The following is a 14,010-nucleotide window of genomic DNA, read 5'->3' as shown; positions in this document are numbered from 1 at the left end:
CAATTGATATCTTGACATGGCACCTTAGACTTCAATCGCGTTATCATCTGATCATACTTCCTCATCACTAAAGCCGAAGGACCATTAGTCACAGGGTCTCTCGTCGGGTTTCTCTCGGGTCACCCTATAGCTATTTTACAAGCTGTCCACAAATCACTTGGGACCACAATGTCAAACAAGGTATTCAAATTAGTCTACAAAACCTTGTCACAAACCGCTTAACTTGTTTTTACCACGCCACATGCTTTTCTCTCACTTTAGGGAATTCATTTGTACATGATGCAAGATCACTCCTACTGCAAGGTACACCATATATGTAACCTCTACTAGGTACCTCCCATAAAGGAAAGATCCTGTCCACCCCCCTTTGAGAATGAGGCAGCACTCCCATCGTTTTCTTGGGAGTTGTTTTTTTGACCATCTTAAATTCCCACTTCTCTAATTCACTTCAAATTTGGATGCTGTAGATTAATTCCTAAATTTGCATCTTCACTCCTGGTATTCTCACATCTTCAACGTCCTGATCCCTAAAAGCGAGTAGGTGGCTCTTCCGTAAGGTCTTTGTCCACTCCAGATCCAGCTCATATTTCTGGGCTAGTTCAGATCATGTATCATGTGCTTATCTTGACCTCTTAGTAGCATCCTTATTCATGAAGAAAAGTTCACTATGCTGATACGTTTCTATTCAATCCAATGCAAGACAACCACTTATCATTTTAGCCAATTCCAACTTAAATTTCCCCACATTCAACAAGTTCTCTTTCAAAGTAGACTGAAGAGTTCACTGACTCACCTCTGTACTCCCTCTCTCATTAGACATAGCATTAAGAGCTTTCAAAAAGTAATCCAATTCCTAGTCATTAAAACCAGGATGTACTTTAAAAGCTTTAGATTTTACCTTTACCATTGCCACAAAATTGCATGATAAAGGCATGCGTGGTAAAGGCATGCATGGTAAAGAAATGCAATATTTAGACACATTCATTGTTGTGGCTGTGTGGTAGAGGCATGCGTCGTTCAGCCATGCATGCAACTGTCAAACAACCATAGAAGATTAGTATCAGCGGTCCAGATGTCTCTGAGAAAGACAAATCATTAATATGCACACATATATTTATCAAAATACATAAAAGATGCACTTTCTACACCTTTAGTACACCACATCTCACCTGTATTATTGTGCTACACGAGTACATAGGCCAAACGTAAATATATATGCAGCCTAACCAAACATAAAAGGATGAAGACAAAATTAAGCTCCTCCAAATTAATGGCTTTTGTTCTCGGTATACATTATACTATTTCTCCCGGACTATTGCATATGATGATGCTCTTGACGTGCTATGTAAGAGAGTGCAGTTTGTGTACCGTGACAAAGATTTCAGCATAATCTTAGTGAAAGCTAGATCTTTAGATTCTACAGAGTGATGTTTTGCCTCAGATTTTATTGTTTCCACATTTAGGTCCATGTCGCGTTACACTTTTTTTGCACTTAAATATTCAGGAGCCGGCTCCCAGATATCATCAGGTCTGTTTTAAAAGGCATTGGCACTCTAACGTGATTGTATTGCCCTATGTCACATGCTTTATTTGTTTTACAAGCCCTGTCATCAACCCCACTGCGATCTTGTGCTGAACAAGCAAATACAGAATACCCCCTTACATTTGTTTTTGTATTTCTGCTGCTGCATGGTTATTTCAATGTCACCCACTTTTGTCATCAATGCAGTTATTAATTATGTTTGCATTCTATTTCTGTCCAGGTACTAATGCCTGCCAACACAACAATGGTGGATGTTCTCAGCTCTGCTTGCCAATATCTGAAACTTCAAGGACATGCATGTGCACAGTTGGATACAATCTCAGAAAAAATCGAATGTCATGTCAAGGTACATACATTTTCTGCTGAACTTTAATTAGTGGCCAAATAGAGAAGGGAAAAATGACCTTGTATTACCTTTTCAAAGTTCTATATTGAGGTAAAGTAATTGAAAGCAAAATAATTTGTGAGTGCACACGTTTGGATTACTGGGTACATAGTAGGCCACATTTCAGAAGTATTTAATAGGAAACACATTGAACTGTGCTCAATATGAATTCAGAACCATTTCATTGAAAATGATATGCACCAAATGATTTTTAGCTCATTATTTGTATGCTTAGGCCCTCATTACGATTGGAGCATTAATCATTCTTGTATCTTCAGCCCAACAGTGTTACCAATACCGGGTTAAAGGTAAATATCGAAGCCAGGAGTTAATGAGGAATTACAAGTGGGCCCTGAAGGTCTAATTTTAAATCAGAAATTACCAGGGGAACCAGTAAATTTGGGTCCACTTCTATCTGAAATTCCTCACTTCTCTCTAGATTTTGACACAATGATCTCAGTTGTTTTCAACAGCTGAAATCCCCCTATGAAAATAAACAGGCCCACGGTGTGCTGGCAGATCGCATAATTCCAATGGGGCTGGTACTAGATGTTACTGACCTCATCAGAATAAAGAGACAACTTGATATGGGGGCCTTATGGTAACGTATTATAATTGCAGATAGAAAGAATGAGTCTGTAGCATATGTATTGCAATACAAATTAGATGCTCTAATTTTCATACATGAAAGCATTAATGAACTGACTGTGTCAGTTCTTAAGCACATGGGAGTCAGCACTAATTAAACTCAGCATACAATTCATCAGATTCTAGTCAGTGATGAACATAAATCCACAAAATGTTAAGTTGATGATGTAAAAGTGTTACTAGATATATGGTAAATTAAAACAAAAATACCTGTTATCGAATGCCTGGTTCAAATGGAAAAATAAATGTAAGAGATAACTTGGAAAATGGAATGGAAAGTTGCATTAGTGTACTCTGGGCTTAAAGGTGTAAGTCCAATACATTAAAACAGACGATCCAAACCCATTTAAGGCAAGAACTTGTTCATAAGGAATACTTTCACTTCCATTTTTAAAGAAACCGTGGAGGAGATTCTGCGGACTTCCGGTGGGAGAGAGTTCCAAATCTTCAGGGTGGAGCCTATGAAAGCTCTGTGACTCATTCTCTTGTTGCGAAATATCTGTGAAATCAAGAGGAGAGAGTTTGCACCTCTTGAAAGTCTACCGCCTCCAGATATTTTTAGCTTTTGAGCCAGGTACCCGAGGGTTTTGAAATGGAGGGCTTTGTGAGACAAGCAGGCTATCTTTAGCTGTATTCTTGCTTCGTAGGGCAACCAATTAAGGGATTTTAGGGCTGGGGATATGTGAGTATTTCTTTTTGTTCTCGTAATCAATCTGGCAGCTGGGTTCAATGAAGCCTTTAGTGGGGCCAAGGTATATTTTGAGAGGCCAGAGAGCGTAGCATTGCCATAATCTAGCCTCAGCAAAACAAGTGTTTGGATCACCTTTCTGAAGTCACCTTGTGGAAGGAATGGTTTGAGGTTCCTGAGTAACCTCACCAGGTGATTAGCACCCTTGCACACCTTACTAATATGATTCTTCATATTCAAGTGCTTGTCCAGGGTGATTCTGAGAGATTTGGCTGAATCAATGATCTTGGGGGAGCAGTTGAAGGCTGTGAGGTGTTTCATCCAGAGGTCTAACCTGTGGGTGTGATTCGGTGGAGAATATTTGAAAAAATACGTTTTTTAATATATGTTGCCTTATAAGGAAAATAGATAGAAGGAAGTGAGAATGTCATTGGGAAAGGAAAGGATGTGGAGAAGGCTGAAGGTTGAAGCAGTTGAGAGGAGGAAGAGTGAAAACAAGGCCAGGAACAGAGATGAATCAAGGTAAAGTTGAATAAGGGTAGGCTCATAGTTAACAAAGAGTTAGGTATATTGAGAAATTCCCCAACAAAAATTCAAAAGTGGGAGGGAATATAAGCAATTCCTTGCAAAATGGAACTGGCAAGGATTGTTTGATGATCATTTTGACCATCTCAACATATACAATGTCATATATTACAAAATATTTTTCAGAAAGTTTTCATCTAGAGAGGATTGGCTGTATCAGATTTTCAGTGGAATCGTGCACAATCATAAGGATTGGAGGCAATATTTATCCATAGGAAGGCTGCTAAGAAGGGTATTGAAATCCAGTTATATATTGCAGGGGAAACAAACTATTTTTAGAAAGTGAGGTCACAGTTGTAATGGAGGGTTATTATGATGATTATCTCGGCATAACCAAGACCCCAATCATATGACCTGCTCCTTCAATGTTTGGGATCCTTCCAAGTGGCCCAGAATTTCTTTGCTGTAGGATATTCACAGAATTTCCAGCCCTCTGGAGCTTAAGAATTCTACAGCAGCCTAGTTCCTCTACAAACTCACAAAATCAAATTCACAATACCCTCGGTTAATTGGGATGGCACCTCTTTCTGGACTCCCAGGACCTTCCCTGAGAACCTTTTCTATGACCCAGGTGTAATAAAGTGTATGTTTTATTAGAGTGGATGGTAGGTCACCACTAGTAATAAAGACACTAACCTGTTAGTGTCCAGCAAATGTATCCATGAGAACTCAAAATTGTTGAAGTAGTCCTTCTCCCTACATGGAATGGACTTTACAGTGGAATACCGCCCTGGTACAGAACACACCAATGATGATAGTCTGTCCAGGTTTTTCCGCCTTGGTGATGAGAACTCCCAAGAGGGTGGGTAGTTCTCCCCACTTTTCAGCTGGCGGGGACACATGTTAGACCGGGTATCCTTGGCGTGGTTTCCCCAGACTTTTTGCCTCTACCTCCTGTATTTTGGGCACTGTTCTGGAATTCGTTTTTGCTGGTTTAGATGCTTTGGGCATTTTGCCACTGCTAATCAGTGCCAAAGTGCAAGTGCTCCCTAGTTAAATTATTATTGTGGTTGGCTAAACATGATAGACATATTTGTTTTACCAGTAGGTCCCTGGTAAAGTTCACTGAGTGTGCCAGGGCTGGTGATTCAAATGTCGCTTGTGGGCCTGCAGCAGTGATTGTGCCACCCACATGAGTAGCCCTAAAATGGTGTCTAAGGCCTGCCACTGCAGTGCCTGGGATCAGTATGTGACCTGCCATATTGCTCGGGCAGTGTACACACTTGCCAGGCCTGACCCTTCCCTTTTCTTACACATTGGACACCCCTATTGTAGGCCCAAGGTGCCCCCCTGGGCAGGGTGCAGTGTATGTGAAAGATAGGACATGTACTAGTGTGGGTAATATGTCCTGATAGTGAAATACTGCCAATTTCGTTCTCCACTATTGAAAGGCTATCTTGCCCATAGGATACCATGGGGAATGCTGTATAACATGTTTACCCGCATATATTCCCATAGCGGCATGATAGAAAGTTGGAATCTGGTATCCCATAACTCAGAATTTAATAACACATCTTTTAGTGAAGATGGGTATTAAATTCTAAGTTTGGAAATACCACTTTTAGAAAGTGGCTATTTTCTTGTTCAACCTTTCTGTGTGCCTCTACCTAGGGTGGCTCCAGGAGGCTGGGTGAGTCAGCACTAGGCTGAATAGACCTATCTGCATGTAGAGTGGTGGTAGAAGAAGCAGCTGGGTCTGAATAGGGCTGTGCCTGCCTACCACAAAGCTGGCTCCACCTCCTGCGGTGCATTTGATGGTCCTGGCCCACACTCGCAAAGGAAGAAGATGTGCACTGGCAGAGTGCACCCAGAACTGGTTTGGACTGGGTCCAGGACCACTCACACATGAAGAACAAAGACTTTTGGGGTTTAAATAAGTGAGCTGACATAGAATTTAGATTAGGAAAAACGTTGTGATCAAGAAGGAATCCCTTCCAAGAACAGCCAGGAAGACGGAGGAAAAGTGCTGCCATTGCTGACCTGCAGTTGCTGTGATTGCTGAGGAAGAGGACCAAGGGACTGTCCCCCTTGCTTGAAAAGGAGCTCTGCTGAGTGCTTTGCCCCCTCTGAAGTATACCTGTCTCCAAGGGCCTGAGAAGAGCTGGCCTCCTGTTGCAACTCAGGAATATAAATGTTTGCCAAGGACCTCTACAACTCGCCCTACATTGTGCTCTACTGTCCCTGCGGTCTCTGGGGCTGTCTGTGTGTCTAAGGATGTCGTTTTGTGCTACTGTGCAGGCCAACTTGCTGGCACGCTCGTCTGCTCTCCCCAAGTACCAAGAGAGCAACATGCATCACCGCCCGGACCCGTGATCAGGACAGATGCCGAGGGCCGGTATCTCTTCACCACCGGCCCCGATTGCCAGAATTGCTGTTTATGTGTGTTATAATCTCCGCCACCCCTCAAGCTGTGTGCCCGATGCCAGGTCTGCCGAGCAGAAGAGCCATGAAAATATCCTGCTGAGATTCACCGCCGCTGGCCTAGAGTCCGTGAATTGTCACTGCCGAGCAGCACTAGGATTGGTCCCAGCATCAAGGGTTTGCCTAGCAATGAGGAGGCTCATCCCGGCAGAGCTGCGCCAAGGAAAGTGCAGCGCGAGTCGTACCCTAGCAACCGGGGCTTCCTCGCGCTCGTCATCGAGGGCAGAGCCGTACCGGAAGCCAGGGAGCGCCGCCAAGGATAGAACTGCCCCACCGGAGATTAACGTAGACTGACCAGCCCCCCATTCCGCTTGCAAGGTAATCAGTCATATCAGGGTGTGTAAAACATCGTGGGGGCTGGCGCGCACTCGCACATTGAGAGGGGTGACTAAATCTTTGGGTGACTGGCGCGTGCCCGCGCATTACAAAGGAGTTGATTTCTTCATTTAAAGCTGAACAAACAAGTGTAGCACATTCCGTGCTACAGCGAGGGCATTTTGTTGTTAAAGGCACCCTTTTTAAAGAGCCTTCCCCACGCTAGCAACAAGGGCTTTCAGCCATACTGAGCCTACAAGTGTCTTTATTCTTACAAGTATGTTTTTACAAAGAGAACATTGCCAAAGTGAACTTTTTCTACAAAAGAACATTGCTAAAGTGAACTTTTTCTACAAAAGAACATTGCTACAGTGCACCTTTTATAAGCAAACCATTATTGGAAGAAAGTCTATTTTTGTATGTTGGATTTATGTCGTTTTGACTCTGCCTAATCGAGATAAAGTGATTTATATTTTATCAGTAACTTGTGTGGCGTCCATTTGTGGTGTTTCACTATATTACTGTGAGTGTTGGAACAAATACTTTACACATTGCCTTGGGGATAAACCTGTCTGCTCATGCCAAGCTACCAAGTGGGTGGGCAGGGTTTATCAACAGTGTGTTTCCCCCTAACCCTGACTAGAAGCAGGGGTCCCTATTTGGACAAAGGTACCTACCTCTGCCAACAAGAGGCCACTAGATCTAACACTGATGAATCCCTCATACCTTATAGACTCATGTATGTGGGATGAAACATGTTGGCTGATTTTAGGGGAAAATAATTGACCTTACTATTTACATTTACTGTTTTTAGACCCCAACCGATTTTCTGGCTAGCCAATATGATCAATTTTGCGGTCCTGCATTATGTTCCAGTGCCACAGTGTGAACATGAAGCAGCCCAGAGTAATTATCAGTGGCAGCTATTGATTCAAGTATTCCACCTATCCCTGTTGATATAATTCAATGCATTGCCCTGGTTGGGACTGGTATGCCCAGACGTGGGTGTTATGCAATTGTGACACTGGTAGCAATCTATATCCAAATAATGAGCCATAAATACGGGGCAACAGGTCTCTGGTTGAAGGTCTCTGGTTGCTTCTGTTCTAGTTCAGGGAGGACCTGAAATGCAGTTCTTTTGGAGCAGGTTCAATACTGATTTGCATATTGCTGGGTTCAAACTGAGGTGGCATGGTGTGCTAAATAATGATGGAATGATATACAGCAGAGTAATTGCCAGTGACTGAGTCTAAATCAAGCATTCCATTCAGCACATTTTTGTATACTTCAATGCAACGGCCTGGGTGGGACTAGTATGCTCGGACTTGGGTGCTGTGCACACTGTGCCACTAGAACAAAGATATACCAGACTAATGAGCTCTAATGAGGGCAAAACAAGTCTTGAGTTGATTGAGTTCCAGTTCAGAGAGAACCTGACCTAGACTGTTCCTGTTGGAGCAGGTTCAAGACTGATTTTTGCACATGACTGGATCCAAGCTAAAGTGGGATGGTTTGTAAAATAATAATGAACTCTGATTTGGTCCGGAGCAAATACCAAGACTGAGATTGATTCAACCATTCCATCCATCACTTTTTTTGTATACTTCTCTGTAAGTTATGGCATGCTGCATTTCTACATGGAGCACATCCACACACAAAGTAGTTCAGTTCAGTGCCAGTGACCAGTATGGTAATGTGTGCTTTTTAAGCCCCCCAAAAATTGCTTTTAGTCAAAACTTTTCATAGATTCATGAGGACCAGTAGCTTCACAAACAATAACGTTTAGCAAAAAAAGAGTGACAATGCAATACAAGAACTGCCAAAGCCAAACGGCTGGTGGCCAACGGGGAGGGGAGGGGGTAAATTGGCTTTGCTAAAGGTTGTTTATCTTGTATTATATATTATGTCGTTTTGCAATGATGCATTATTATATTCTTTCTTCTTTTTTGGGGGTTCATTTGTCTATTGTTCCCAACCAATATCCAATGAGTTGGTGAATCTTCTATCACCATCAAGTAATTCTGTCTCAGCTTCATTGGTATTTACAAAAGGCAATATTTTTTTATTTTTAATGTCATAGATGCTTGGCTTACTCTTATAACTAGCTAAGATTACATTCAACCACGCTTTGTGGTGTTGAACCTCGATAAAAAAGACTTCAAATACTTAAGAATAGGTTACAACATTAGAGACGTAATTATTTCTACACACTCTCTTTGAATAATACATTTTGATAAAGACGGATGACTTTGCTTTGACATTTTCATGAGGCATTTACTATAGCCTCTGAGCCCCAACACTAGCATTTGAAAGGAAACATTTTTCAAATGATAGCAAATGGCCTACATTTCTTTTTAGAAAGGTCACACTAATGTATAGATTTTTGCATAGTCACACCTGGCTCTCCCTGCTCTAAAGACAAGTGCATTGACTTTCTTCACTCATGTGTGCACAAGTACTTCATTGTCCAGTTTCATGGAGTATTAACCTCTTCTTTTTTCAATAGGCATCGAGTCCTTTCTTATGTATTCAGTGCAGGAGGGCATCCGGGGAATTCCACTTGACCCAATTGATAGAATGGACGCTCTAATGCCAATTTCTGGAGCTTCCTTTGCTGTTGGGATCGATTTTCATGCAGGTAAATGTATCTGTTTATTATACTTTACAAAAAACAACTAGGCCATTATCTGTATGTTAAAAGAACAATTTTATGATATTTTAACTGACTGCAGTAATTTCACTAAAGGCACTTAATGGAAGAAGCGTTGTTATATACAGACACGATTGGAGGCCACGTCTTATCTGCAGCACCACAGCAGAGCCTTGTAGCATTGAATTGCAGGTGAAATGTGCTGAATCTGTCAGCTGGATGAGGTGCCTGGTTGGGGGGTTATAGAAGCAGACATTTTGCTTCTCGAAAATAGAACTAGCTGCTATTTCTCAGATTACATGTTTTTAGGAGTTTAGAGAGAGGGCGTTTGGAAGACACAGTCCTTTGCAGTAGACATGTGTCAGAGCTGCCTGGGCAAGAACTGTCTCACTTTAAAGATAAAGTAGACATGACATTCCTTGTTTTACAGCAATAGCTTGCTGATCTCTACTGCCCAAAAAGTGATAACATGTTTTTAATCTTTTCTTGCTCTTGTTTGCCGTGCTGCTTTTGACGTGGTGCGTATGTGACTACATGGTTGACTAAACTGACATTCTTCACTGTGTTTTGCATTGCAACAAATAGAATCTTTCTTCTTACGCTTTTTGCCAATACAAGATTTTTGATGTGTTGTGTCATTTCGAGCACAGAGCATCACAGGCTCCTAAATTGATTTAATTGAGAAACGAGGAGACATTTTTTTGATCCACCCCCTTTAAAAGAGATCTGAAGGGATTTCTTATAACATCCACTATCTTCAAGCACTGAGCCTGTCGCTAAGCATGCTGTAGATGCTGATGTGAATGTAATAATTCGTCATAATCCCTTTAGACTCGTTTTACACATTTTAATCCGAAGATGGAAACATTTGGGGAGTATTAGCTCTGTTTTGTGTTAACGTTGATGGTCAATTGGGCAATTGGGCCTCAGAAATGTTGAAGACTTTTAACACATCTTATTCAGTCTTAAGCTGTAACTCCAATCGTGTGTGCTAATTCTGTACAAGATAATTGCATTTACAGAAAAAACTTGTAACAGGGCAAAATCACATAGTCAGAAATGAGATGCCCCAGACAAACTGTATTGTGTCAAGTGCAGACATGCGCAGTGCTAGTTGCAATTATGACTTTTCCTTCTATCTTTTTTCAAAGAATTCAAGTATTTTATCACTTTTATATTCAATGTCAGTTGCATTTGATAATAGTGGTGTTTTCTGGATCTGAAACTGGGAATAATGATGAATATGCAGGTGCTGAAATATATTTCTTCTGTTGACTCCCAGAGGAAGAGTGATATCCCAGAGGCTTACTGGACAGAATAAAAAAGCTCAAGAAACCTTTTCCCTTGAAATTGTTAATATTTAAGCCTTGCATCTTATCGAGTAATTTAAGTGGCAGCGCATAGACCTATTAAGCTGTTTAATAACAATGTGAGTAGAGTGTGCCAGCCAACCAAACTTTATTTGTCCTCCCCAGCGCTCTACTGACCTGATATCTAACAGATTTTTAATGTATTTTGGCCTTCACTTCCGGGCTTCTTTTTCTTTTAGATATTTCTCATATTGCTTCTGCAAATCTAAGCTTTGTTGCGTGTTTTTATGATGATTGTGCGATGTTATATCTCTATGAATTGTTTTTATTGTGCTTTCATGGCTTAATGAAGGCCGAATAAAGTTTGTTTGACTGACTGAGTAGAGTGTCATCTATTAAACAAGCGTGTGAAAATTAAGTAAACGTGTGCCCTATCAAGCTACGAATGATGCATTAAATGAATTAATTCATTTTCATAAGGGTTGATCGTGCTTGAGTTCTTTAAGAAGGTCTCAGTTGACTTCATCCAATAGTGGCAACGCCAACATGTCTCGCTTTTCTTATGGAAAGTGTATGGTAATAGTTGGGCGACTTTGGGTATGTTCTTCGCAGCTGTCTTACAATGAAAGCGCCATAACAAAGCAAGGTCTTGGGCTACAAGAAATGGAAGATCGCAGTAGGGCCCTTCAATTTTGGAGGTTCTACTGCTCACTGAGTCTCCCCTACTGTAAACTTTGTAAAATGGAATTGAGTGCTAACTGCCAGTGCCAAATCAGATCCTTCGCTTTACAGTACCAATTTTCTGCTCTGGTACCCTCCGACCCCGATTCTTTACAATATTTTTGATGTAGTTGTAACAACGCTTATGCACATGCAGTCCTGTTTTTTTGTGAATAATAAAACTGTACACCCAAGAACATGCTATCAGTGGAATAAAGTAAAACAAGTTAACTTTCAAGGGTGATTAGGAAATAACCTTATTCTGCCACATAGACAGAGAGAAATGCACACCCTAAACAATAAGCCATAAACCATTATCATGTGAGTTAATACATCAAGGAACACGTACTGACTCTGAATTTTGCACGTTATGACAAAGTAGATTAATAGTTGGAGTGGATGGTAGACCACCACAAGTAATAATGGTACTATTCTTGTTAGGTCCTGTAAAGGTTTCAGTCATTTAAACCTGAATTCACCCTCTGGTAGCTAGGATACAGAATAGGCATGCTTAACTTACCAAAACGGTTAAAAAGTCAAAAACACAACACAATAAAAATCCTACTCCAAGTTATAAAAATAGAGAATATTTTAATGAAAAAAGAAACAGCAAGATGACAAAAAAAACAATAAGGGAAACAAAGATGCATTTGTACGTTTTAAATGAAAATAGCGCTAATAAACACTAAGCTAAAACCGCGGGCAACTGGTTGCACTAGAAAGGACAAGGGTAAGCAGGGTCCATGGCAGGTCCAGTAGAAACTGATCAGCTGGGCTCATCTGGGAAAGTGGGCTTCTTGCAGCGTTTGTGCTACTATAACTAAACAGGAGGTCACAAATGACACTTGGAGTCAACTTCTTTGTCCTAGGTGCAAGGGGGAGCAGGTACAGCCCTTAGGATTGTCCTCACATCTCTCAACAGCAGCTACAATCCGCCTCCTCTCTTCTACTCACTGATTAGCGATCTGAAGAGGGTGCCCACGGTTGGCACTTTAATGCCTGGCACTAACATTTTTCCTTTGCAGTATCCTGCACCTCCCAACTAAAAGGGAAGAAATTCCCAGGGGTAACTCTTCACACTTTTGCAGCAGTTCTTTGGTGCCCTATCGAAAACATTCTCAAAGTGTAATTCTCAACAGATAACCATGTTGGTAAAATCCTTCGTTCCTTATGCAGTGCTCCTGTGCCTACACTAGAGTTGTGTTCAGGAAAATGAGCAACCACTCCTCTCTGGACAAACCGGTTCTGAGGAAACACTAATCCCACTGGGATTGGTACCCGTCTGACTAATAGGACAAAATGGAAGGCAGGTCCAGGTGTTAGCTACAGCTTACTGTGACATATCAGGCCTCTTCAAAGTAAAGCTTCTGTGCACCGTCCAGATTGTCATCCTGTCAAGGGAACAGAATACCACACCACACCAAAGGCCTTTGTCTCTGCTCTGTTCTGTTCACACCTCATCAAAGAACTATTCAGCTCCAGGGTGCCAGTTGGAAGCTCATGCCAATGGTCTTCTAGAGACTTGGGGCACGCAAAAGGTGAGGTTTTTTTAAATTACACTTTGTAAAGTAGTTAGAATAAAGCCAATTTTACCAACGAATTGGATTTGTAATAATTATTTTAGAAAAGTCCAAGAACACATTTTTTAGCTGGTTTAAAGGCAGAGATAACATTATTCAATGTTTATATTAACTCGATGGATCAGCTAACATTGCTACTGTGAAAATACCTTCCTTGTCACTATAAGGACGTGTTTTATATAAGCCTGGGCAAAGTTTGTGCTACGTGGAGCTCCACAAGTGGCGGAGTTATTAGATAAATGGCTTTCACAGTGATTTTCAGTGCCTGGTGCTTGTCCACATTGTGCAATCATCACAAACAGCACCATGTACAGTACAAGCTGGCGCTCCTTCCTTTCTGCAGCTTGAGTAGATTTTTACTCGACCTGCAGCTTTCTCAACGCTAACGAACGGTTTATCAACTCAAGCGGTCGCAAGCATACGCGACTACTCACAATGAGAAATCTGACCGCCCACGTTGAGAAATCTCGCAGGGAGGTTAATTGTCCATGCTCGCGCTTGCCTACTTGACGTTGATGAACGCGAGCAAGGAAACAAACTCTGCTCCGCTACGCGAGGCGGAGTTTTTCAGAACTCCACGAGCTCTGCATAATGTGGAGTGATGAAACTCTGCAAACTCCTTGAGCGGAGCAGAGTTTACCGCCAGACTTAGTTTTCTATCAAACTGTTACATCTCTTTTTTTTATTTATTTTTTTATTTTTTTTTCACCTGGTATAAGACAGCAAAACATTCAACATAGTTTCAATTCATCAAGCAAATACAAAATAAAACATGAATTAATCAGTTGTTTCAATTTGTCAATTAAAGTAGCTAAGCATAAAATCATAAAAACACAGGAAGACATATAATGGTCTTGGATATATCAGTTCATTTCTAGGTTCCCCCAAATTTTCTCAAATTTCTTTAGCGATCGGACACCCCTAAATTCTGCCAGCGTACACTCCATAATTTTGATTTCATTAACCAGGTACCACCATTCCAAAGCGTTGGGTGGGTTGGGGTTAATCCAGGCCCTGGCTAAAGTTAATTTGGCACAGGAAAATAAGATTGATAGCAGTATATAATGTGGTTGACTTGTCAAGTGTGGGCCTAATATTACCATGGGTGCTGTTATTGATGAGCTAAGAATATTTTTTGTGGTTAAGATTTTTCCCACTTCTTCCC

The 14,010-nt window shown here is 41.3% G+C and overlaps 1 protein-coding gene across 1 annotated transcript in view; it reads left to right on the top strand.

Annotated features, from left to right (window-relative positions):
- Positions 1 to 14,010, top strand: part of LRP1B (LDL receptor related protein 1B) — a 3,812,342-nt gene that overhangs the window by 2,496,224 nt on the left and 1,302,108 nt on the right. The window contains exons 34-35 of the mRNA XM_078683424.1: positions 1,764 to 1,889; positions 9,092 to 9,223. Coding sequence (XP_078539550.1) covers positions 1,764 to 1,889; positions 9,092 to 9,223 — 258 coding nt within the window. The remainder of the gene's footprint in view (positions 1 to 1,763; positions 1,890 to 9,091; positions 9,224 to 14,010) is intronic.

Source organism: Lissotriton helveticus, chromosome 3_1 (genome assembly GCF_964261635.1).
Source record: "Lissotriton helveticus chromosome 3_1, aLisHel1.1, whole genome shotgun sequence".
In the NCBI taxonomy this organism is placed as follows: domain Eukaryota; kingdom Metazoa; phylum Chordata; class Amphibia; order Caudata; family Salamandridae; genus Lissotriton; species Lissotriton helveticus.
This window is presented reverse-complemented; position numbering and strand designations above follow the sequence as displayed.